Source organism: Jatropha curcas, chromosome 9 (assembly GCF_041381405.1).
Source record: "Jatropha curcas cultivar XTBG-Jc1 chromosome 9, XTBG_Jcur_1.0, whole genome shotgun sequence".
In the NCBI taxonomy this organism is placed as follows: domain Eukaryota; kingdom Viridiplantae; phylum Streptophyta; class Magnoliopsida; order Malpighiales; family Euphorbiaceae; genus Jatropha; species Jatropha curcas.
In genome coordinates, this window is record NC_143159.1 from 27617661 (window position 1) to 27639876 (window position 22216).

General features: G+C 34.1%; 2 protein-coding genes across 3 annotated transcripts; one reads left to right on the top strand and one right to left on the bottom strand.

Annotated features, from left to right (window-relative positions):
- Positions 1–295: 295 nt before the first annotated feature.
- On the bottom strand, positions 296–8973 carry LOC105643697 (Protein kinase superfamily protein). 2 transcript variants are annotated; one of them, XM_012228885.2, is made up of 6 exons: positions 8521–8973; positions 7656–7978; positions 6181–6316; positions 2684–2820; positions 2092–2215; positions 296–983 (listed from the first exon to the last, which is right to left on the bottom strand). In XM_012228885.2, the coding sequence occupies exons 1-6, from the start codon at positions 8588–8590 to the stop codon at positions 457–459; spliced, it is 1317 nt and encodes a 438-aa protein (XP_012084275.1). In that variant the 5' UTR covers positions 8591–8973; the 3' UTR covers positions 296–456. The 2 variants fall into 2 exon arrangements, with proteins under 2 accessions (XP_012084275.1, XP_012084274.1); XM_012228884.3 differs by having other exon boundaries at positions 7656–7981.
- A 3497-nt stretch (positions 8974–12470) lies between these two features.
- On the top strand, positions 12471–22192 carry LOC105643696 (eukaryotic translation initiation factor 2 subunit gamma). Its single transcript, XM_089726000.1, has 9 exons — positions 12471–12725; positions 13800–13968; positions 14106–14167; positions 15709–15821; positions 15895–15997; positions 16271–16498; positions 17046–17264; positions 20865–21125; positions 21607–22192. The coding sequence occupies exons 2-9, from the start codon at positions 13863–13865 to the stop codon at positions 21907–21909; spliced, it is 1395 nt and encodes a 464-aa protein (XP_089582126.1). The 5' UTR covers positions 12471–12725; positions 13800–13862; the 3' UTR covers positions 21910–22192.
- Positions 22193–22216: the final 24 nt, after the last annotated feature.

The following is a 22216-nucleotide window of genomic DNA, read 5'->3' on the forward strand; positions in this document are numbered from 1 at the left end:
TTTGTGCTCTTGCTTTATTAATGTACACATTTGTTCTTTCCAATTTTCCTAAACCCTGCCTAAAATTACCTGAAGTATCCAAACCAAACCGATTTGATTTAATTTAGAGTTGGTTTCGTTTAGTTTGATGTTCAGCATGATTTTTGTTAGCCGTTTTCTTCTCACTTCGGTTTCAGTTTGTTTCAGACTGACCCACACATGTTTGTTTATTTAAAATTCCCTGCTATTGTATAGTATGAAAGGAAAAAAAGAAAAAAAAGAAAAAAGAAAACAGCAAATTAATCGAACAGAAGCGTAAAAACAAAGTCGGGAATTCAACTTGGGTGCCAAACATTTAGCAAAGTGTCTCAAATTTCACTAAGAAATGGACAAGATACCAATGCCAAAAACATATTGGAAGACCAGTTGATACATTTCTTACAATTTCATCTTCCATTCATATTGATACATCTTCTACTATGGTAAACTCTGGTTTCTCATCGGACTTGAGATTGAATCATCTGGACATGGGCTATAAATATCACTCTCTGTTTGGGATTCGCTATTGCCTCTTCCTTTTGATGGTTTGCCTCTTCCATTACCTTTCAGGTTTCTTCTATCTGGATTATAAGGAGAGAGCCCTGGATCTTCATAAAGAGTCACCCCTTTTTCGTTGCTTTGAAACATGGAGTCTTCATCCTTTGTCTGAACACCTTCAAGTAGTTCAACTACCTGGCTCATTAGGGGTCTCCCTTTCGGATTTTGGCTAAGGCACTGGTATGCTAAATTGGCTACTTTCATTGCAGTTCTAACTGAATACTGCCCTTCCATTCTAGGGTCTAAGATCCTTAAAACCTTTTTATTGTGGTTCAGAAGCGGGCGAGCCCACTCAACCAAGTTGTGTTCTCGGCTAGGTCTGCCCTTGTCCAAGGCCCTCCTTCCGAGAAGCAATTCAAGTAGCACAACTCCAAAACCATAAACATCACTCCGAGCCGTTAAATGTCCTGGCTCAGGTAAATTATAGCTTAGTTCATTGCTGCTATAATCAGTTGAATGCAAAATTTTATATTATAGAACTCAATGAAGTTACCACAGAGAAATAAAGGCTAGAATAATAGCAAAGGTGCTCAATGTACATTGAATAAACTTTCGGCGTTCTCATTTTTGCTCCCTCCATTTCCCTTCGATCTGGCAGAGGGATAGGGGACAAGCAGGAAACCACTGGCCTGCAGCCTACTGACCCAATGGCATTTCAATGTTTATTTTCACATCAACTACTAATATCCTTTCTAATGTGGAGATCAAATAATTTAGAGGAAAAACAAATGATTCTAAAATACTCAAACTGTAAAGGCTGGGACAGTGCTTGGCGGTACACAGCAAGGGGGCACGCCTTTCTCAGCTTTCTCAGTAATGCATGTTTCTCTACATATTTGGCTCATTTATAACTGCACTCAGTCCCACCCCAACCAATATTCTTAGAAAGTTATAAATTATATTTATTTAATATATAAATCCCACATTTATGTCTTGCTTCTTTTACAAATCTAAGTGAAACAAGCAGTAAACACCAACTTTCCTTTAAAAGCTTAATGTAATCTTATGAAAGATTAAATATTTAAGACATGAGCTTGAATTATTTGAGCATTATATATACAAGTTTAATTTCCTATACTAAAGAAAGTTTAAATTGATTTTCATTCATAATAAAATTTATGAAGGTTTACCAACTGATGCATGTTATACTTTTGAACCTTTTATGTATAATTTGAAATAGACATAATATCAAGTGATAAAGGATTTCGTCACTAACAATCTCTAATAATAAATTTGAACTAAACCCCCCCCCCCCCCCCCCTTTCCTCTTTCTTTCTTTTCAGATAAAATCATTTACATTCTTGTCCCATATGCCCAAATCCCGCATCTGCCATTGATTCAACCCCCCATCTGCCACTGATTCAACCCCCACAAGACAGATAAATATGCTTCTACCATTTTTGCTTGGCATAAGACTTCAAAATTTTAGCCAAATGAAAACACGCACATGGACTCCTTAAATCTCAAAATTATCAACACCAAAGGAAGCAGTTAACAGCAATTCGTAATACATACCAGTCATTACGTATTCAGGTGCAGCATATCCATATGTACCCATCACCCGTGTTGACACATGTGTCTGGTCTCCCATTGGTCCATCTTTTGCAAGCCCAAAATCTGAAAGCTTTGCATTGAAATGCTGCATGTCATATTCCACAGCCATTCAGCAAAGGAACAAACAAATTGACAAAGAAAGAAAGATCTTCCTCAAGAGCAGGCACCATTTCTAAGAGAACTTAAATCATTTTCCCCTTATTGATAAAACATACTCGAGAAATTCTAATTAGGAAATCCCAATCCGATTGGAATATGAATCGGGAAAAGGAGTAATATAAAGGGTGAGGGCAAGCCTCCATCCTACAGCCTGAGGTCTAGAAGGCCTCCAATGGACCAGCAATAATACCTTGGAAAAGGATATATTGGTAACTTTAAGAGAAATAAGTTTTCAGCAAGATCATATAAAGTCAAAAAGATTTTTGCAGTCATAAACAGAAAAAAGCCCATACAGGTGTATATCTAAATAATGTATAAACTAACAATACAATGAGAACTAACCCAATAACCGCAAATAATAGGAATTCATAAATAACAACGCAATGCAACTAACCGCATCCAGTAGGATGTTGGATGTCTTGAAATCACGGTATATGATGGATCTTTCTGCACAGTGAAGAAAAGCAAGTCCTTTTGCTGCATCTAAAGCAATCTTCATTCTTTTTGACCAGGTCAAAGTGCAACCCACTCCTAACACCCACAGACAAATAAAAATAATAAAAACACTTACTTTCATCCTTTTAGGGTTAATGGTACAAGAAATGCATACATTCTATCAAATAGTTTCCTGCAGGAAATAATACAAGTTTTCACACCTCAACAGTATTGATAAACGACACTAAAATAACACCAAGGAGATGATAGGTCTCAAAGATCCATAGCAAAAGAAATATTTGGAGGTTTAACTGCATAATTAGAAGTGCACTGACAGTTGCACAAATGTAATGTAAGGTTATTGGGTAGGCATAGGACAGTAATCTGTAACAAATGATATGGTATGATGTGACAGATTTAGGAACTAGAAACTTAGTTTCAGCATCAGAAAGTTTCTGTTAGCAGGCCTCAGAAAGTTTACAAGCATTTCACACATGGTCCAAAGAGAAAGGTTTGATGCGGTCAAGCCTGAGATCAGATCAGGCAGCTGGAGCTTCCATGTTCTTGGTGCTTCCGTGATATTAGTCCATGATGTATATAGTGGATGTCAGTAGTCAATATTTTGTTATCAGCATTTTTGTTTAGTTATTTTCTTTCTTGGTTATAGGAGGGTGTTCCTCCAAGTTTGTTTATAGTCCAGATATGTAAAGTTAATAAAATAAGTATTATTAAATTCTCACAATTTGAGTACTTTGAACTCAAGAGGTTTTCAGGTTCTCACTAATGAGCCTGTTCTTTTACAACCATAGATAAAAAAAATAAAAAAAGAAACCCCTCTCCCAACCTTCACACACTTGCGCTGCCCTTTTCTCCAAAGACCCATAACAAAATCCATATCATGGGACCACAACGGCTTCTCTAGGCCATATTAGCCCAAATTAGCATATACAGCAGTTAAATTAGTAAATCGTTAAAAGTAATGACCAGAAGCTTTAAGAGATAGGAGAGGTGACTGTTGCTGTTATTAGTGCCTTAGCTGGTTGGTATTCAGATGAATTGTAGACAAAGGAGTTTGGAAAGCTAAACTTAGGAAGTTTAGGCAATATAAAATCCAATTATTCATGAAAAAAATTGTTGCATGACGTATATATCCAAGTAAAGGTTGATCTTGTAATAAATACAACAATGAATAATTCCTGACTTGAGAAATCATAGTAACCATTAATTTGCCATGTATAAACCATTGTAGATGTTTTTTACTGTTTTCACAAAATGTCAGAATATTGCAAGAAAAAACTAGCAATTAAAAAAAACTGAAGAGACTAAAGTAAAGGTTGATCTGCTAACATTCAGTCTGGAGACACAAATATGGATGACACTCATAAATGTAAAGATTTCACCAAGCCAGCACTTCAAAATTCACGGGCAAATTACCAAAGAGGAAAGAATGAAGCAGGAAATGTCACGAAAGGCCAAATTTAGGAACTCTGCAAATACGTTAAATCTTTTCTTTCTCTGTCATTGAAACTTAACACACTAGAGTTAGTTTTACTAGGCTTGAGAATTTAACTTTACAATAAATATAGTTTAAAAGGAGTCATAAGCATGTGTCAGTCATATAATTTTAGTTGCTTCAACTTAGCATAAACATGGTATTTAGTCAGCTTTTACTTTTGAAGTCTGCATTGACATTAAAATAATTTTGGTTTCAATAGATTTTGTCAAGAGCTATCCAAGGTGGTGGACTAACCACTCTTATTCTCATTCTAAAATCTTATATGTTACCCTTTTTTCTTTTCTTAATAACTGAAGCTACATCACACGTACTTGATCAATGGGGAGCCCAAAACTCCTGATTTGCAATTGACGGAAAAAAAGACTAGCTTGAAAGTTAATGAAGGAAAACAGATAGCGAAAAAAGACGATCCCATGAGAAATGAGAATTGGGTGGGAGAATGACCATAAGCAGAATGTAAAGCTCGTTGACTAGAGAGATAATCAGTTTTCATGCTAGAGTGATTGAAGATAGGAAATAATTGTTAAAAGTACATTGACATCCTTGGCTTAAAATAAGGTTGATGAGGAAAATAATTGTGGAGAGATATCAACATACTACAGCTTCAAATGGGTTTGTCAATAGAACTTGAAGGAAATTGTTGCATGTAAAAATGAACATCCTCATGAATTTGCTAACTAAGCTTGAGCGTCCAACTTTTAGATGAAATTGAGTGAGGATGTGAATGTTGAAATTCAGAAGAGATATGTGAGATCGATCGTCCTATGCCCAGGGTTACAGTAGAGGGTCTTTAGAGCAGGATCCTGAACTGAAACACTCAGTAAAATGTGCAAGGGCTAAATCTTTTATAACCAATAATATATGTGAATCACAAATCACATTACAGCAGAAATATTCAATGTTATGTTGCTGGAGCTGCCATACCACAATGTGAAACTTAAATGAGCCAATCATGATCACATAGAGTTAGATTTGGGTGACCATTTCATTGGGTAAGTTCATGAGTTTGAATGGAAGACATAGTTCATGAACCAAAAGAGCCAGAGTCCAAGAACCATCCCTAAGAGTTGCTTATGTTTATCATATTGCATGATATGCCATTAAGAATGTGGTCAGAGAGCACTAAGGTTAATTCAGATGCAAGAGATTGTAATGTCTATCTTGATTAAGGATCTATTTTGATTAAGAATTCTAGAAATCCAGGATGGATCATAACACATTGAGAGAAGCTTTCTTCTTATGAGAATCGAGATTTAATCGCCACATGATGCAAGCATTCACAAGAAACTTTAGAAATATGACACTAAGATTAACCTTCTTGAAGTCATTCCAGTGTAAAAGGACACCGTCGTACCTGTGTGACAATTGGCCCAGCAACAACATTACAGAATATATGCTCTAGAAACATTATAGAACACACCAATGCCCATAATTTGCAATTTGTGTAACAGCATAGGCAACCTTATTAAAGATACACTGCATAAGATATGATGATGTTCATAATGATTACACAAAGAAATGTACACCCTATTTATGGGACTTTTTCCATAAACTCGGTAAATATTAAATTTCACATTTCTTTTAGTAATATCACCTTACATCTGTATTCAATTTCAATCATTAAATTCAACAGTTTTGATTATATGCTTCTGTAAGATACTTCACTAGGTCAAAAGCGTAACTTATCCTAAGCATCCTGTACTTCCATTTCAAATTTTATTTTAGACTATTAAAGGAAAATTTGTTACCTTTAAAATAAGACAGTTGTGTCCAACATAAATATGTTAGCTCGCATAACCTAACTAAAACATCCACCTCCAATAATATTAAGAAAAAGTAGGCACTTAAACATCTCAGTCAATCATTCTATTTTAAAGTATGTCACATAAAACCCCATTCCTTATAAACATACATGATTTAAAGTTGCAAAATTCACTTACGGCGAAAAAGATGTTTCTCCAAGCTCCCACTTGCCATGTACTCATAGACCAATAACCTGTGCTCATCTTCACAGCAATATCCAATAAGCTTTACAAGATTTGAATGACTGAGTTGGCCTAAATAGTTGACTTCTGCCTGCCAAGAAAACAATGAATACTAAACACAAGCCACCACAGCACATGCATAAGCAGATCATTTATGAGAAAACAAGTTCCATTTTTTGGGTAAATGGTAAAGAAATAGCCTTGTCAAAACAGAAAGATAGGCCATCCACTATGGCCCTATATTTTTAGATTGATACCTATGTTGCATGAGAACGGAAATGTGGAAGGATGAAAATGGTATTTGAAGAAATATAAGAAATAGAAATGTGGGAGGAACGCATAAATATAAAAAATATGGGGGTATTTAGAAAGACAAAATTTAAGTTATTATAAACCATTAAATATTCAACAATATGATTTAACTATATTGGAAAGGAAGAAAAAAAAAAACTCATTTACAAGTTCTATACTCATAAAAAATACATGTTTTGTGGACTTATATTTGTTTTATTTTTAATTTATTTTAATTAAAGAAAGGCGTTTGAGTATTTCTGAGACTCCTGCAAAAGCTCTAAGCACATGGCATTCGAAAGAGGAGTTCACACAGATTGAGTATTTAATTACTTTAGGAATTTTTGTTTTTCCTTCTTTAATTAAGATTCCTATATAGTATGTTAGTTAATTAGGAAAAATTCATTTTTCCTTCTCTATAGGATTCCTATTTAATAGAATATTAACTAATTAGGAACTCTTCAGTAGAGAATTAGGATTTGTCCTAACTAATATGAATAGGACAACGATAGTTAGTTTATGTATTGTATTTTCTCTATTAATGTTTGTATTGTATCTTCTCTATTAATTCAGAATTTTAATTCTAAGGTTCTATTCAAAACCAATTATTTTATAATGTTCCAACCACAATCACCCTGTTCTAGCTCTAGTTGTTGAGAAATAATTGCCCTAAATTCTTCTGCTGCATCAGGAGGGGGAATTATGCAGTAGCAGGCCACAGGTAAGTTCAAATTAAGAGTTAACTGAGTCGAGTTTTACTCCTTTAGAATAAATTTATAAATATAATCAAATGTGTGTAGCTATATAGACAAAATAAAACAAAACGCCTCCTTAAGAAACTAATTAAAAATTTTGCTAACATAATCCAAAAATAAACATTAAGTTCATTAATTATAATTCAAAACCATGATATCTGAATATACAGAAGAATAAGTTCTTCACTAGAATGTTCAAAGGCTCTTATGGGGACTATGGCTAGGAAGAGTTTAGATGAAAACCTATATTAAGGCATTTGGACAGTAAGGTGTGAGAGTGAGTGTGTTCAATGTAAACATGCCCTTCATGGAAGGTAACATTTCAGAAATTTTCAATCTATAAAAGAAATAAACATGCTGAGAAAATATGATTAAGGCAAATACCAGCCATTCTCTGTCACCTTGTAACCCATCTGGATTAAGCTCTTTAATAGCAACAGCTGTAGTCTCATAACCAGGCCTTATGCTTTCATCTATGACGCCCTTATAAACAACTCCAAATCCACCCTCACCAAGAATGAAATCTGGTCGGAAATGTTTTGTGGCCAATATCATTTCCTCGTATGTAAAGATATCAACATTGCCATATCCAGGACTCTGGCGAAGATCAGTGACATTCTTGGGGACCAACGGGGCACTCATTGTCCTTTTAACCTCAAAAGACTCTGGCTTATTTAATTTACTTGGAGACTGATTAAAGCCTTGTCCTGCTTTGATTTCACAAGGGAAAAAAATTATCAATAAGTTACCACATAAAATACAGTTACAAAATTTACTGATTTCATGCTTTTTAAATTTTTCCGACACTTGTAATACCTGGCCTTATTTTAGATTCAGAAACGTCAAGAAAACAATGACTAATTATAGAAAGTCCATCACGCAAATTTTGGAGTAAATTTCTACATTTTGTTCTGCCATAGTTTTCACAACTTAACATTGCATGTCAACTATCTACATATTAACTGATCACTGAATTGCAAAATTCACTTGCATTAATCAAAACCAACATAAGACTCTTAATACTTTAGAACAGATTTATCAAAAGCCCCACATGTTTGCCTCATCAAAAACGAAAGAAAATTCCCATTTTTTTTCCATGAAATCAAAATGCAAATGAATCCCATTTCATTAGTTACTTACAGAAGAGGAAAATGCAGGAGGAAATCAAAACAAATACCACATACAGTTAAAACGAGAATTGATCGAGTTTCCATAGGAAAGTTTTGCAAAAAGGTTCTGGTTTAAATACCGTTCTTAGAAGAGAATTGGCGGTGCTCGTTAGATAGTTGGTCATCTTCAATACTAAAGCAAATCCCCATCAATTTCGACCTTAAAAGTCACCTGGATCTATTACATTTCATCTTCCCATTTATCAGACCAGACCCAAACCCCTTATCCAAACAACAAAAAACAAATCCGACCAAATGAGTTTCCCCACGAAGGAGATAACAACGGCAAACCCCAAGAGATGATAAATGGCCTCGGGATCCGATCTGGGTCTACCCGAATCTCAAATGGGTCGCCAGAATTTTACTCTGGTATCCGGAAACACACCACAACGGGACCCAATTAGTCGTAGAGAAATTTCAACTAGGATTAGATGGGAAGAGAGAAATCGTTTTAGAGAGAGAATCAAACGTGTTGATTTGCAGAAAGGCTTCTTCTCCTTGGAAAAAACAGCCGCCAAAACAGCCAAACTAGCGGGCCCTCTGATGCCTGTTAGCACTCTGTCTTAACACATAAGCCTTCATCTTTAGTCTTATTTTCCATTTTGCCACTTTTGATTTTTGAATTTTCACCGACGCGTAATGACATGGGAAATTATTTTAATTTTTTTATGGTATTGGAGACCTGAAAATTCTTTGGATATTGACATGCAAAAGCAGAGTAACGACGCTGTGCTCCGTAGCCATTTTTCCTCATAAAAAAAATGAGAATAATATGATTAAAAAAAAAAGTACAACTTAAAGAAGCATGATCGGTTCTTAATAATATGATTAAAAAAAAATACAACTTAAGAAGTATGATTGGTTCTTATAAATTTGAAGTTGCCACGAATTTAAATGCTTAAATAAATTTGTTTAGAGGTAAATTTATGTAGTTGTGGTGAATTTTTTTTACTATAGAAGATGCATAGTAATAAAAATTACGATAATATATAAATTGGTATCTAAATCATGTGCAAATTAATACACGGATTCTCTCTATTTTTAAAAGGTAATTCTGACATCTCTTCTAACTTTTAATTCTATGAACTATAGAATTCTCCCATCTAAAATACATACACGGTGACATAATGCTCACACAAATATCAATCACAAGGTTAGCGAGAAATTAAACAATGGATGAGCTTAGTTAGCAAGAATCAGAAATTTATTGGCAACAGTCAATCTGTCTCTCGTTGCTGAGAAGACTCAAAGTCAATATGAAAATGATTATTCCTGCATGTTAATAAAGCCTAAATGGTCATCCCAGTCCATATTCTCAAATCATAACCTGGTAATTTTGCTTTATCCAATTTCATCCAAACACCCAAAATTTCAATTTGTGAAACATCAATACGGTTCCACTGTTCGTCAGTGGCACGCCCTCTCTTATTCCAATATGAGATCACGTCTTGGCTCATTGTTTAACAATGTTAGTTTGTTCCCGTTGTCCAAGGTTCAATCGAGGCTCACTTCTGGTTTGTTATTATTTTCAAAAGCCTATAGAAGATTCCATGAGGTCAAGCTGGTGTTGTGTTTGTTGTTAAATTTACTGGTTTCCTGAGTTTATAATTCTTTTTTTCAACTTTTTCAATCTTCAAGTTTAGTAAAATACAAAGTATATGTAGATTTTGATACTTTTTGGATAATGAACTCTGTCAGAAACTTCCATTAAATCTGAATAGATTTGTTTGATAGTTCTAATTGTTTGATTTATCTTATGATTATCAAATTACATTTAGGATCAACTCTTAGCCATTGTTTTCATACCCTTAGTAATATCCTCCTATCGCTGGAAAAAAAAAAAAAAATACAGAAGACAAATTTTATTTCTCTTTGCCAGTTTTCTTAACACATAAACTCAAATATATGTTACTTTAATTCTTCATTTTACTCAAAGCTCTCAGTATGTATTTTGATACTCTGCACAACAAATTTTCTACTTATAGAAGTTCTAACGTTGTTAACCTAATGAAGGATTTTATAGGATGATGTTATTTACTTTTATTAAAATTTTTTTTATTCATTGAAGGCCTGGGCTAATATAACATTGCGGGCTACACAATATAGAGCGATCCTTCTCTAAACTCATCAAATTGGTGAAAACACTTACGATCGAGAGAACTTAAACTCGAGATCTTTTAATTTTCACATAAGTGAGAAAATCAAACACACTACACCTGATTGGCTTTTGTTGTAACAAAAGAGTGACCTATTTTTTTTGTTGATACGGCGAACTATTTTGTTGGCTTTCAATCTCATGACAATCTGCAGTTGATTCACGCTATACTTTTTGGAAAGAAAGCAAAGACGCTGCCTTAATTTGGTTTTGTGGTAGCTATATTTCCATGCAGAATGGGATTTTAGCTTTACACTTTGTGTTGTTAATCTTTATCTTTTGTTCTAATTGATTTTTGTTCCTCTCATTATTGATTATTTGATTTAACATTATCATATTACTACTTTTTACGGTTTCGTGCACACAATTTGAAGAGAAACTATTTTTCGCGCTACCTTTCGACTTCTGTTATATCTCTTTTTTTTTTTGGGTGAATTGTTATTACTGATCTTTGTGAAATGTTGTTGTTAGGAATTTATGGAAATCAAAATTAAGATACCTACTAAGATCAACAACCAAAGCGAAAGAGGAGGAGAAGAAGAGAATAAACAGCCATTGGATGCTTCCAAGAGGTAACCAATTCTTCTCTTATTCTCCTATTTTTTTTTTCTTCTTTAGACTTGAAAATTGAAAAGTATGTACAAAATATGATATATGGGGGAAGCGGATAATTTTATCATGTTAAATCGTAGAGAAATTGAATTAATAATTAAGTATTTGGGTTCTGATTTAATAGCATAATTTCACTGAACAATTTGATTTACCAATTTTAAACAACCATGTCCTTTTAAAAAAAAAAAAAAAATACCCATGTCCCTGTATTTTATACAATTAAATTTGACCTGATAATTTAATGAATGATGGCAGAGACATAGTTAATTATATATATATATATATATATATATATATATATATATAGACAAACTAAGAGTTTGTTTCATTTCCATAGTTTACTAGGAAGAATTGTGTTTCCATTTCAATAATTGGATTTTATACATTTATATTTGGGTTGAGTTCGAAAAAATGTTTGATCGGTTATATTTGAATTAGGCTTGCCATATAAATATTCATGTTGGACTTGCTTTATGAATACCCTTGTTGGGTTTAATCAGCATCACAGGTTTACTACGAGTCTCGATAGACTTATGCATATCCGCAATAACGTACATAACAGTAATTAACCAATGAAACTTGAACAAGACCAAAATCTAGTCAAATATAAACCGATTCAATATGCAATTAACATGTTGAGCTTGCAAATATAGTTTGAATTGAAAAACTTTGACTTTAAACTTTGGCAATTCTCTCCTTGGTCTCTGGAGAGTTCAATCATAATACTGTTCACACTTCGGTAATGATTATGTCTCTTGCTAAAATGAAATGTTAAAGAATAAGTTATGATTAAACTTTGCAAAAATATTTCATTTCAGCTATGGACATATTATTAAAGTGTGAAAGTAAAAAGTCATGACTGAACCATTACAAAATCAATGAGACCACAAGAAAAATCAACTAAAGTCTAGGATCAAATTTATGCAATGGTCCAAAAGAAAGGTAAGGAGAAAATGATAATTTTGAAACAAAAATTTCAATTGTTTATTTTTTTTTTATTGTCACAAAATTATGGATTTTTCATAATATTTTGTGAAATACATTTGTTAGAAAAATTGTATAAAATCATGTAATACTATCAAGTTTTTAATAATATAAACGGCTTATAGAATATATAATTGACAAAAATTAAAAAATTTGAATCAACTTAAAAATTTTATATATGAAAAAATTTAAATTATAGGAATATATAAAATGACGTTAAATTTCTTTTACAAAGAACATAAATATATAATGGGTATGGATGTAAAAATAAAAACCTAACCCTTAATCAGCATGAAAACGAGGTAAGTTTAAGTTTAAATTAATGCCTTGAAAGGAAGCGGAGCTCATTCGGTTTCCAGTTGCAAAACTCATTTTCCTTCCTTAAACAATCTCTCATCGCCGCTTCGTTCTTCTAGCCGTTTATCGAAAGATTAATCTGACTACACGAGCGGCTATCGTCGCGCCGCAACAAGCTCTGTAACGAGCTCTGTTGCTTGCGTTAGCGAGACTGTCACTGGCTTGCCTTATTGGTTGGTGAGTTTGAATTTTGAGTGAATTAAAGTTCTTTACTCTGTATTTATGAACAATTATGCATTTGGTGGATTTTGAGTTATTGCTTTTTTGATTGTTTTTCTTTCCCAATCCATTTGAAATTGAAGGATTTTGATTCCTTCTGTTTTGTGTTTGCTTTACGGGTTTTGTTGTTTTTTCAGTTGCTTGATAAAATAGCACGTATTTGATGGAATTGAAATAATTTGTTTCTTTTAGTTGGCTCCCTGTTTAATTATGGTTACAATCAAGTTTTGGTCTGAATTCATTGGTTGGAGCTAAAGCATGGATTTAGTTTATCTGAAAGTTCTTTCTTTTACTTGTGACTTGATGTTTTATGTTGTTCTACACATTGCTTGAAACTGTTGCTAGATGTTAATCCTAATTTTTGTGAGCCTTGATTAAACATTTGAATTGAAGATCTAATTACATAAAAATCTATTTTTTGAGGTTTCATCCTTTTAACTAGTAATGTATATTATATGCTGATCTGTGGGTTATTGGATGCCATTGCTTCATTAATTTCCTTGGTCTGTGGGTTTTGTTTATTTTGTGTTAATATGAGTTCAGGTAGTAAAAGGGTTTAGGACGATAGCAGATAATGCAAGTGTAATTTTAAATGGTTTCAGGTGCCTCTTATATTTGAATGGGTTCACGTATGGGTTTGAATGGGTTCGGGTATGGCTAGGGCATTTTCGTGGGTATCTGAGCTGTTGCAATCCCTATGAACTTTTGACTATTACAGCTATTATGTACAGTATAGATGTTTGATCTTCAATGTTATATTTTATTTCTTTTGCACCTTAGTTTTGAAGGCACATTAAGACCTTTTGTGCCTTAATGCTCTACTGCCTTACAAGCCATATTAAATAAAATTGTGATATGTTTTTTATGCTCGTGAATTGAGAAGTTTGATTTGGGTGGCCGTTTGCATTGTCTTATGACAAATCTTTCTATGTCATTTTGTTGACTTAGGCTCATTTTATGAACCTTGAAAGCTATTATGTATTTGTTGATTTATTTTGGGAATTAACCTGTGTTTTATTTTGAATTGAAAAGGAAATTCTCTTTCCTTCTCATTAAGAATTACCAAGAGCAGGTTGAAACTTGGTGTGATAAAAAATGTCACGGAAAGGTTTGATGGAGCAAGACTTGAGTAAATTGGATGTAACACAGTTACATCCACTTTCTCCTGAAGTTATATCTCGCCAGGCAACTATAAATATAGGTAACTTTTTATGTCCATCTCACATGCTTGAATTGCTTTTAGTTGTGTAATATTCTAATTGCATGCACTAGTTGTATCTATGTCTAAGTGAGTTTAATGATCAAGATTGGGGGTTTGAGATTGGATATTTTACTCAGGCACCATAGGTCATGTGGCACATGGGAAGTCAACAGTTGTGAAAGCAATATCTGGTGTTCAGGTGATTTAGCTGTTTTCACGGTGCAATTTGTATTATTTAGAATTGCAATGATTTATTGCTTAAAGTGACTGTTCTATACATCTCCAGTTCTGGTAGTGTTTTCTTCTTTTGATAAAGTTGAGGAATCTTTTCCCTTTCTTTTGCTCCTTATAAAACCCTAGTTGGCATTTATCATTGAGCTCTACTTAATTGCTCCATTTTTTTTTTTTTTTTTTTTGTTTTGGCAGTCTTTAAAACAAGCAATGGGCTTTCTTAAAATTTGGGTCTCCTTTAAACAATAACCATGTGCCTTGTTTTTATTGATTGTCCTTTATGTAGATTTTTTTTACTCACAAGTTATATTAGTCCATTGACCCATAAGTATAATCCTTTAAACTCAAAATTTATGCTATTGATAATTATCAATTTAACATTTGTTTTTTTTCCAATTTTTCTTACCATTTGTTATGTGTATTTCACTTTTTAAAAGTTCTAAATAAAAAAGAAGTTATGAACAGCTTTTAGGTGTAAAATTTTAACCAATAAAATGCTTAATGAATTTAATAATTATAAATTGTGTACCACATATCAAATCAGTGTACCAACGAAGTCTACCCTTATTTGGGTATTTCTTACCGGTACCCATATCGTGACCAAAATGTGCTATCTTCCAGGTAACTATGGCATGCACCATATAAAAAATACTAGCTGTCGGACTTGCTTTTGTTGCAAATATAAGTAACTTTGCTCCTTATAACAGGAAATCTGCTAGTACAAACATGTTTAGTTCTAGCATATGAAGAATGTAGAAAATTAACTTTTTCCTTACTATTACTCCTTGGTACTTTAATATCTTTTGCTCATCTTTTGGTCAGTTCAATTACTTGGTTGTGGAATTATTTTCTAGACATCATCTTAAACAAGGATTCAACAGTAGCTAAGCTGGTCCATGCCATTTCAATTGGCCTTAGTAATTAGATGTGATCGTTAAAATAGGATGGATAAAATGGAGGAGTGGTACAAGCGTGCTATGTGATAGGAAGATATCTGACAAAGTGAAAGGAAAGTTCTATATACCGGTGGTGAGACCCGTGATGTTATATGGGAGTAAATGTTTGCTCCGAATGTCCAACATATTAATAAGATAGATGTTGCAGAAATGCGGATGTTAAGATGTGTGTGTGTGTGTGTAGTCACACAAAAGCGGACAAGATTAGAAATAACAACATACTACAAAAAGTGGAAGTAGTACAAGTTTGGGATAAAGTTAGAGAAGGACGTTTGAAATGGTTTGTCATGTCCTATGTAAACCTGATGTTCTTCGTTTTGTAAGTGCCATAAATCGAGGTGGAGGGTGCTAAAAGGGGAAGAGGTAGATCTAGAATCATATGTAGGGAAGTCGTCTCCAAAGATCTGCTACTCTTGACATTAGTGCGAACTTAGTTATGAACAAAGCGAAATGGAAACAAAGGATTATAGCCGGTCCCAACTAGTTTGGGATTAATGGTTGTTATTATTGTAATTAGATGAGTTATTATTATGTTTTTGTTATTTATTTGCAGACTGTTCGTTTTAAAAATGAGTTGGAACGCAACATTACAATTAAGCTTGGATATGCAAATGCAAAGATATACAAGTGTGAAGATGAACGGTGCGCACGGCCTACGTGCTACAAGTGAGTTGGCATATAGGTGAAGCTTACGGATCAGTTAACCATTCACGTTTTAATCTGAGAAATGCTTGTGCAGGGCATATGGAAGTGGCAAGGAAGATAGTCCCATGTGTGACGTACCTGGATTTGAAAATTGTAGAATGAAGTTGCTGAGACACGTCTCTTTTGTTGATTGCCCGGTATGATGAACCTATAACTTTTAAGTTTTTTGCTGGTGCTGATAGATCAGTACCTATGGTATTTCTTCTTGTCCTTTCTTGGTTTTTGGCATGAATTCTTCTTTTCACAGTTATTTACCCTCTAATTAATTTGTTTTGCTGCTAGATTTGTTATACTTCCTATCTTTTCAGATTTTGCTAATTGAAGGGAAAACCTGGCTGTTGTTACTGCTGTCTTGTGCATCTAGATCTGTTTACCCATTTAAGTTGCATGTACTGTCTGTCTTCTTATAGGGTCACGATATTCTCATGGCTACGATGCTTAATGGAGCAGCAATTATGGACGGTGCATTACTTCTCATAGCTGCAAATGAAAGCTGCCCCCAACCACAGACTTCTGAGCATCTTGCTGCTGTTGAAATTATGCGTCTCCAGCATATCATAATTCTTCAGAATAAAGTTGATTTAATTCAAGAAAATGTAGCCATCAACCAACATGAGGCTATTCAGAAATTTATTCAGGTTTAGTATTCCTCCCTCTTCTTTTGTTCCATAATTATCTCATTATTGATAATAACTATTTAATATAGAATCTGCAGTAAACTTTTCCTTCCACCACCTCCGAATTGCAGATATATGATTAACTTAATTCAAATGGAATCAAACTATGATGATTCTAATTGCAATTTCAAGGTTAAATGAAAAAACTCAATTGGCGTTAGGTAAAATCCAACAGTGTCAATTATCCAGTGATTAGCATCTATTTTTTATTTGGAACATGACCGTCTTTTTGGTTTTTTGTTATTGAATCGCTCAAATCATTGATATGTGGAAACTTTGAGCTTGCTGCTAAATCAGTCTCTATTTGCAACCCATATTTTATAGAACAATTGAAAGAAATAGAAGGTAAAGTATGTATCATAAACAGTGGTATTTAATTCATATAAAAAATCAAAACAGAAAGATACGAACCATGTTCATTTGTTACTTTAAGTGTATGATATGAGATGGAGTGTATTGCATTATCATATAGCATGGATTATTCATTCATTTAAGTTTTTCTTTCCAGGGAACTGTTGCTGATGGTGCCCCAGTGGTACCGATTTCTGCACAGCTTAAATATAATATAGATGTCGTGTGTGAATACATTGTGAAAAAGATTCCCATTCCAGAGAGGAACTTCATCTCTCCTCCTAATATGATTGTAATTCGCTCTTTTGATGTCAATAAGCCTGGATTTGAGGTTGATGAGATAAAAGGTGGTGTGGCTGGTGGAAGCATCCTAAGGGTATGTTTTAGACAATGTTGCTTGATATTTATTGTTTTCGTCTTCTTCTTCCTCTTCATTTATATCTTTGTTATTTGTTAATTTCTTTTCAAATTGCATATTGTTTGTAGTTGGGTTTATTTGTTTATGGAAGTGGCAAAATGTGTTCATCGCATGATTTTGTATCTCAATTGCTTCCTCATTGGGCAAGTTTATAGAGGCATTTTAGCAAATCTGCGCGAGCATGTGCATGTGTTTTTGTATTATATTTCATTTATTTACTTTGAGGTGTGGTTTGGGGTTTGGATGTGCTGGTGAAGTTTAGGTGGTATTTCTTTTAGCTTGGTTCTTGGTGCTGAAACTCTCCTCTTTAAAGCCGATTTCTGAGGTCACCCTTTTTTTTTTTTGATAGCTTAACATATTGATGACAGAGTGATAAAATATGGCCTCCACTTTCTTTAGAAGGGGCTCCTTAAGATTGGTAAATGGAGGAATGTTGTAGATTTGTTGATGTATGAGTCCATGTTAAAGTTGGGCAGCAAATTATTATGATGGGTGTTAATGAAAAGAGGTGTTCATGGTATGTTTGAATCTAGTGATTTTAGGCGATGGTTCCGAAATTGTTTTAGTTTAAATTGTTCATATAAGAGTTAACCCATTCTCTAGTTAAACTCATTAATAAAGATTAGATTCATAAAATATAGGGCAGCCCAGTGCATGAAGCACCTGCTATGCTTGGGGTTTGGGGAAGGGTTGGACCATTTTGGGTCTATTGTATGCAGCCTTACCCTGTAGTTTACAAGAGGCTGCTTCCACGACTTGAACCCGTGGCGTCCAGGTCACACGTCGACAGCTCTACCATTGCGCCAAGGATCTCCTTTATTAGATTCATAAAAATGCTGCTGATAATTCATTTAAAGTTGACTTCAAATCATTTTTTTATCTTTTATTATAAGGGTTTGAGTCCGCATTCAAATGCTATTTTCCATATTCATAATCTAACATAGATTTGTAAATCTAATCAATTAAAGTAAACCTTTGTATTATCAAATTCAAATTGTTCATGTGAGAGCTAACCCGTTCTTTAGTTAAATTCATTAATAAAGATTAGATTCATAAAAATGCTGCCTATAATTTGTTTGAAGTGGACTTCAAATCACTTTTTTTTTAAAAATTTTTTAATTATTATAGAAGTTTGAACATACATTCAAATGCGGTTTTCCATATTCATAATCTAACTTAGATTCGTGAATCTGATCAATTGAAGAAAACCCTTCCTATTATCAAATCCAAATATTACAAGTTCATATATCTCCACCTAAATGCAAGGTCTGTTTTATTTGTATCATCTTTTATCATCTGTTAATAGGTTTTGCCTTGCAAGAGGCAAACTCTTCATTATTCTTATTGGTTTGTAGGTGATTTCCTTTTTTTTCCTCTTTTGGCCTATGATCATTAGAAAGAATTATACTTGAGTGTTAGCAAAGTATTTGTTTAATATAATTAAAAGTTTAAATGTTAAAATTTACGGAAAGAGAAATAATAAGTCCATTTGAGTCAAACCTGAAAAGTTCAAATTTGGGTCAGCTCATTAAGTCATAGTTAGCCTAAGATGGCACTTAAATTTCTCATGAGTATGGGTCTATAATGAATTTGGCAGTACAGGTTGAGTTTGTGGGTCAAGTGAAAAAAAAGCCACCTCATTTTGGGCACTATCGTGTGCGTGAAAGTGTTCTTTAGCCTTTTGAGGCATTTCAAATCACATATCCTTCTCATTCAAAGGGGAAAAAGAAAATCATCCTTCTGTTTTTTCATCTGTCCTTAGCCTTTTGAGGCATTTCTATAGAAGTTCAATGCTTTTTTAATTTGAGGAAAAATGATTTTCATGGGCCTTGCGAACCTTTGATTGAAACTCTTTAAACTCTCAGTTTTACGGTAGCAATATAATTTTTTTTTTCCATCAACAGTATAGTGGAATATTACTGTTTTAGTTTTTATTATTCGAGGAAAAGTGACCTACTAGAAGATCAATGCTTTGAGTATTACTGTAAGTAATTTAAGTTAGACTAGCCAATCCATAGTTGCATTGCTGTCCATTGTAACTTCTATAGTTTTCTTGGCTTCTTTCTCTAATGTTCTTGAACTAGGGATCAGTATAAACTGGATCACATACTCGGTTGTATTTCTATCATTCAAGTTTGTCAAGCTCTCAACAAGGGTCTTCTTATTTCTAGCTACTGCAGTAGTGCAAATACTTGCCACTTCAACTTCCTTGATGGTCTCTTCAGTTTGCCCAATTACCATTACTTGGTTTGAAAAAAACAGCAGGTGAAGACTTTGTTCTTGATTCTTTTGGATAGTAGAATGTCTCATAGCTCATCTTTTGGTTTATGTGCTAAATGAGCTGGTTAAGGTGTTTATAGAAGGTGATGCTGTCCTTCTTATTTGCTAACTAGTGACTTGTTTAGGGATGTCATTGAGTTTCAGAACAATCTGCAGTGGTAAATTTCCTTCTCCAAGAGTAAGCCTTTTTCTATATTCTCCTTGATTTGAGTTGCTGTTGGAATAGAGGATGGGAGCTAATTAAATTGAGAAACCATGTCTGATACTGCAACTCATGTAAGCCTGGAAACAAACAGAAGATAGATAAATGAATGGATTTTAAGATCTGAACAAGTGTGGAAGCGTCCTCCAATGAACAGACTGAAATTATCTAATGCTGAGAAAACTTTGGAGTAACTGGAGACAAATATACATAGAATTGGTTTGTTGCATTTCAAAAGCATACAACATATCATGGTTTCGTGATCTAGTTATGGACCTGTTTAGTTGAATATGAAAGAAATCATTAACAGTCAGATTATATTTAATCCCCTACTACCTATTTACAATTAATGAAAGTAAGAGGTCATTGGAGAGAATTCTATAATCTTTGAGATTAGGTCTCAATTCTTGAATAAAAATTCTTCAGATACAGGAAAGTGAAAGTACGAAATAACTGCATGTGACAACGAAGGTATACTGCCAACAACAATCCCAATCCCTTGTTTATAGAAATACACGGAAATCCTCGAGTTGAACAATAACTGAAATAAAATTAAACAACAAAGTAGATACTCCTGCACCAGATTTGATCAAGTGTCGTTTTTAGCCTCGGCCTAGGTTGGATTGTCATTTGAACTCATAACAGCATAGCTCTAACAGACTCTTTGAACTAGCATTGACTTGTATATTGAAGACTACGCATGTGGTTTGACTTAAATAGTAAAGACTACATGTGTGATTAAAATTAAATGACAAAAAAAAAAAAAAAAAAAAGACTTCTGATAGATTCTTGAGTTTCCTTATGGACTGCATTTAGTGGCTTCTTATATATAGTGTTTGACAAATGTAAATCACAAAATGTTTATGATCAATGCAAGATCAAATCTTCCAAATATGCTATTTTAGGATGTTTCTGATCAATGGAAGCTCAAGCTTCCAAGTGTGCTATTTTAGGAAGCCTGTGATCTAGCCTTGCCAGCCCGTGATGTGCACCATGCTATCTTCTCCGAGGGTGACTCAAACCCTGCTGTATGTCATTGATTCTGTGTGCTTATATTAAAATTCTGTCATATGCAGGGTGTTTTGAAGGTCAATCAATTTATTGAAGTTCGTCCTGGGATCGTTGTTAAAGATGAGACTGGGAATATCAAGTGCACGCCAATATACACGAGAATAGTTTCGCTGTATGCTGAACAAAATGAACTACAGTTTGCTGTGCCAGGAGGTCTCATTGGTGTTGGCACAACCATGGACCCTACTTTGACTCGGGCTGATCGGTTGGTGGGGCAGGTTCTTGGAGATGTTGGGTCACTCCCTGAAGTTTTTGTTGAGCTTGAGGTAAGATGCTGAACTAGCAACAATTTTTTTATTGTATCTGATATTTATGCTTCTGTTATAAGTTTGCCGAGCAAATAATTTGGTGCAGGGTCTCTTACTATGGGCATGCATGCATATAGATGCATTGGTGGATGGATGTACAAGAATGTACACATTAATACATGTCTCATTCTTATGTTGAATTTATTTTTAAGGTTGGGAAGGGAAGAAATTTATGTTGTTATTTGTGATGTATTACAATACTGGTCTTCCCATGTATCCATTGGAACATTTTTAAGTGAATTTGACGCTACTCGTTATAATTTGTCTTGTCTGTTTGTATAGTCTTACCTTTTCCACACTTTATTTTGTTTCTGTTCAAGTATTACTTCCTGTTTTGTTACATTTCTCCACTTCTATGCGAGACTCTTGATAAATTTGAAGTCAGTCTGATACCTTCCTGTGTATCACTGGTGCTGATATCATGCTCTTTATTATGCAGGTGAATTTCTTTCTTCTTCGGCGACTTATTGGTGTTAGGACAAAGGGCTCAGAGAAGCAAGGCAAGGTCTCGAAGCTAGCAAAGGGAGAGATTCTTATGCTGAACATAGGGTCCATGTCAACTGGTGCTCGTGTTATTGCTGTGAAAAATGATTTGGCAAAGCTGCAGTTGACTTCTCCTGTGTGCACGAGTAAGGGAGAGAAGATTGCACTCAGCCGACGAGTTGAGAAGCATTGGCGTCTTATTGGGTGGGGCATGATTCAAGCTGGAACAACCCTCGATGTCCCACCATGCCCCTTATAAGTGATCTCATGCGTGTGTTGGTGGGAGAGAGAGCATAGAAGAGAATTAAGATAAAGAATTGAGTGGAACATTTGTGCGGTGAAGAACTATACCTTTTACTGATGCTTGTTATTGTTCGGCACTGTTTCATTTTTCGTTTTTAACCCGAGTTTTCAAGACGAGTCACTTTAACTGATCAGTGATTATTGCAGCGGTATACTAGTTAAAAAATCCAGATGGAATCACTATAAGAAGTTTTATTTGTTTGTTTATTTATTCATAATATTTGGGTTAACTTACCAAACATCCCTTTACTGAATTCAATAAT